Genomic DNA, 3,203 nt, shown 5'->3' on the forward strand with positions numbered 1-3,203 from the left:
GGTGGCGGAATCACACTAACAAGTTGCAAAGAAACAAAGAGATGAAAGAAGGATGATTATGTATTCAAAAGCTTCAAATCTTGCATACAAATGATTGTCTAATACAAGATCTACCAAAATCACCACCATGCACCTATGACATAACCTTCTATTTATAGTAATAGGTTAGGGAGGAGGCTCCCTAAACCCCAGGCCGAAGCTACCCAAAAAGCCCATTTACAACCATTAACCCCAAACTCCTACTAATCCACTAAACTACTCATCCATAAACTTTTAAGGGCCTAACATACTCACTTGCCTTTAGTGGAGTTTTCCTACAATAATAGCTATCACACCAGCATTCAGGCCGCCCAATTTGAAGCTTTATATGGGCTAAAGTGTCGGTCCCCATTGTGTTGGGCAGAGACTGGAGATAAATAGCTTATCTGTCCAGAATTGGTTCAAGAAACCACAGACAAGATTGCTCAGATACGTGATCGTATCAAGTCAGCTCGTGATAGATAGAAGAGCTACGCCGATAGACGGCGCAAACCCTTGGAATTCGAGGTTGGAGACATGGTTTTGTTGAAAGTCTCACCTTGGAAAGGCATAGTAAGATTTGGAAAACGTGGAAAGTTGAACCCGCGTTACATTGGACCCTTCGAAATTTTGGAAAGGATCGGAACCATTGCATACAAGCGGAAGTTTCCAGAAGAACTTCCTAGTGTCCACGACATGTCTCACGTGTCTAAACTCAAGAAAAGTGTTACTCAAGAAACATTCGTCATTCCCGCATACAAGATTCAGGTCAACGACAAACTCCAATTCACCGAAGAACCTGTTGAGGTTATGGACTGGAAGGTCCACAAAACATGGAGAAGTCGTATTAAACTCGTCAAAGTTCGTTGGAACTCACGTCACGGCCCCGAGTTTACGTGGGAACGTGAAGACCAGATCAAGTCTGAGTACCCGCATTTATTTCACAACTCCCCTGCAACCGATAACGCAGCTTGAATTTCGGGACGAAATTCTTTTAACGGGGGGAGAATGTGACAACTGCCACTATTCGTGTAATTCCGTACAAGTCTAAGTACCTGCATTTGTACCAGATGGTTGTGCATTATGAACTTATGATATGTATGATTTCATGTTTTAGTTTCAAGGAACTCACAAAAACATTTCATGATGCATGCTACTTACTATTATTAAATGCGACTCGAAATAGTTTAAACAGTGCACAAACATAACTAGCACACTTATCAGATAAACTAGTAGTACTGACAGGAGTTTAGTACTCTGACAGACAGTATGTTTAGGACACAGATTGAGTCCCAGAAACCATGATATGCTAGAACTTTATGTAAGAAAACAAGGGTTTATGAAACTGCGTTCTGAGTGACAAGTAAACACTAGAAACTGGCCGAAACTAGCACTAAACAGTACAATTTAGCAAAATTCAGGAAAAATCAAGATTTGTCTTATGTTATAGTCAGAAACATTGCTAGAATGTTCAGAACGACTTAAAAGATGTTGAAAGTATTAACATGGCATAGTTACACAATATAATGTACAAGTTACTAATGTTAACTTTTTAAACTATTTGATAACCAAACGGACACCCGATCACATCTAGAAACATCCTACAAACTAGTTAACTATATTTTTACAACATTGAAGCTAATTATGGTCTAAAGCATTATGTTTCACATCAAGAATCAATAAACACTAAAACCTTCTAACTTATAACATTCCTAACATACAATATACACTTAACAAAATTAAACCACAACATACACCCCCCCCATCTTGACCGTCCACTAGGGACCCCACCCCCTTAAACCATGTTGACTAATGCATTGTATAGTCAAAGATTCTTCTTAGATATCCAAGGGGTAATTAAGTGGAGGGAAATTATAATCCTTTGGTTAATAAACCTTATCTTAACCTTAAAGTCCTCATCATCAAGACATAAATTCACAACATCACCAACACACTTCTCTCACTCCCTTCTCCCTCTTGTTCGGCCGAGAACACCACCACCCCCATCCATCACCTTCATTCAATTTCAAGTTAAACCAAGCTTATCCTAAGGTGCACTAAGGTGAATCAAGAAGGTTGTAAGCTTTGGATCTTGAAGGACCTCACATAGGAGCTTTTAACCATCAATTTTTTTCATCATCCTCTTCTAGTTTTCTACCCTAGCCTTGTGCTACTTGTAAGTGTATCTTGAACCCATTTTACATCTTGTATTAGTAGTTAAAGGTTATGTAGAACTAAAAATCTTAAGATCTCACTAAACCAAGATCATGAACATAAGAACCAAACTAAAAATCATAAGAATACAAGTTTTTTATGTTATGTGTTGAACTTGTTTGTTGGTTTCTTGTGTGAATGGTGTAGATCACCACATGAACACTTGCTAGATGATGATTTAAAACATGATCTAGCAAGTATGATGATGGATCTTGAAAGATCCATGTAGAGCTTACATTATGTGAAGGATAAACTTGTAAAGGAAACTTGTTTTTGTGATAAAAATGGGTCCTACAAGTTGAAGATCTTGAAAATGAAGGATTTCACACATTAAAGTTTCCAAGAAAACAAAGTTACTTATGATGAACATGGTTTTGAGTTTTGAAAGGAAGTGAACTTGTTTTATGTGTAAGAATGAAACACTTGAAGTGTTTAAGTCATGAAAAATTCATGAAAATGAATTTTTGCAAAAATGGGCTGTAAGTTGTAAAGATGGAACTCTTATAAAAATGGTTTTGTGAAATAAAAATCATGTTTTTAGTGTTAATAGATCATGTTAATCACTATGTTGAAAGACTACAAAATTTTATAAAAATTCAAGTTCATGACTCATGAAGAAATGTAGATTATGGCATATGGTAAACTGTTGATGATTGTTAATGATTTTTGAAAAAGAAAATGATATGCTTAAAGCATGGAAACCTTCAATTTTCAAAGGAAACTATGGCAAAATTTTTGTAAAAATTTAACACTTAGAAAAATATGTTATAACAAGTGTTTACAAGTAAACTTGAAACATGGTTTTAAGTATAAAAATTGCCATAATTTTTGTTATAAAAATTACAAGTAATGGAGGTTGATTTTCACAAATAAAAATGACTAAGTATATATTTAGGAAAATATATATTTAGAAATCACACAAATTATGTGCTATGTGTATTGTTCTGGTCAAAAATTACCGAAGCAATTAA

The 3,203-nt window shown here is 35.5% G+C and overlaps 1 protein-coding gene across 1 annotated transcript; it reads left to right on the top strand.

Annotated features, from left to right (window-relative positions):
* The first annotated feature begins 555 nt into the window (after positions 1-555).
* LOC110891706 lies at positions 556-993 on the top strand. The gene has a single exon (XM_022139324.1). The coding sequence runs from the start codon at positions 556-558 to the stop codon at positions 991-993; it is 438 nt and encodes a 145-aa protein (XP_021995016.1).
* Positions 994-3,203: the final 2,210 nt, after the last annotated feature.

Source organism: Helianthus annuus, chromosome 2, assembly GCF_002127325.2.
Source record: "Helianthus annuus cultivar XRQ/B chromosome 2, HanXRQr2.0-SUNRISE, whole genome shotgun sequence".
NCBI lineage: Eukaryota > Viridiplantae > Streptophyta > Magnoliopsida > Asterales > Asteraceae > Helianthus > Helianthus annuus.

Bases quoted from the DNA above. Each gene is read 5' to 3' on its own strand.
- LOC110891706 (XM_022139324.1), top strand. From the start codon at position 556: ATGGTTTTGTTGAAAGTCTCACCTTGGAAAGGCATAGTAAGATTTGGA.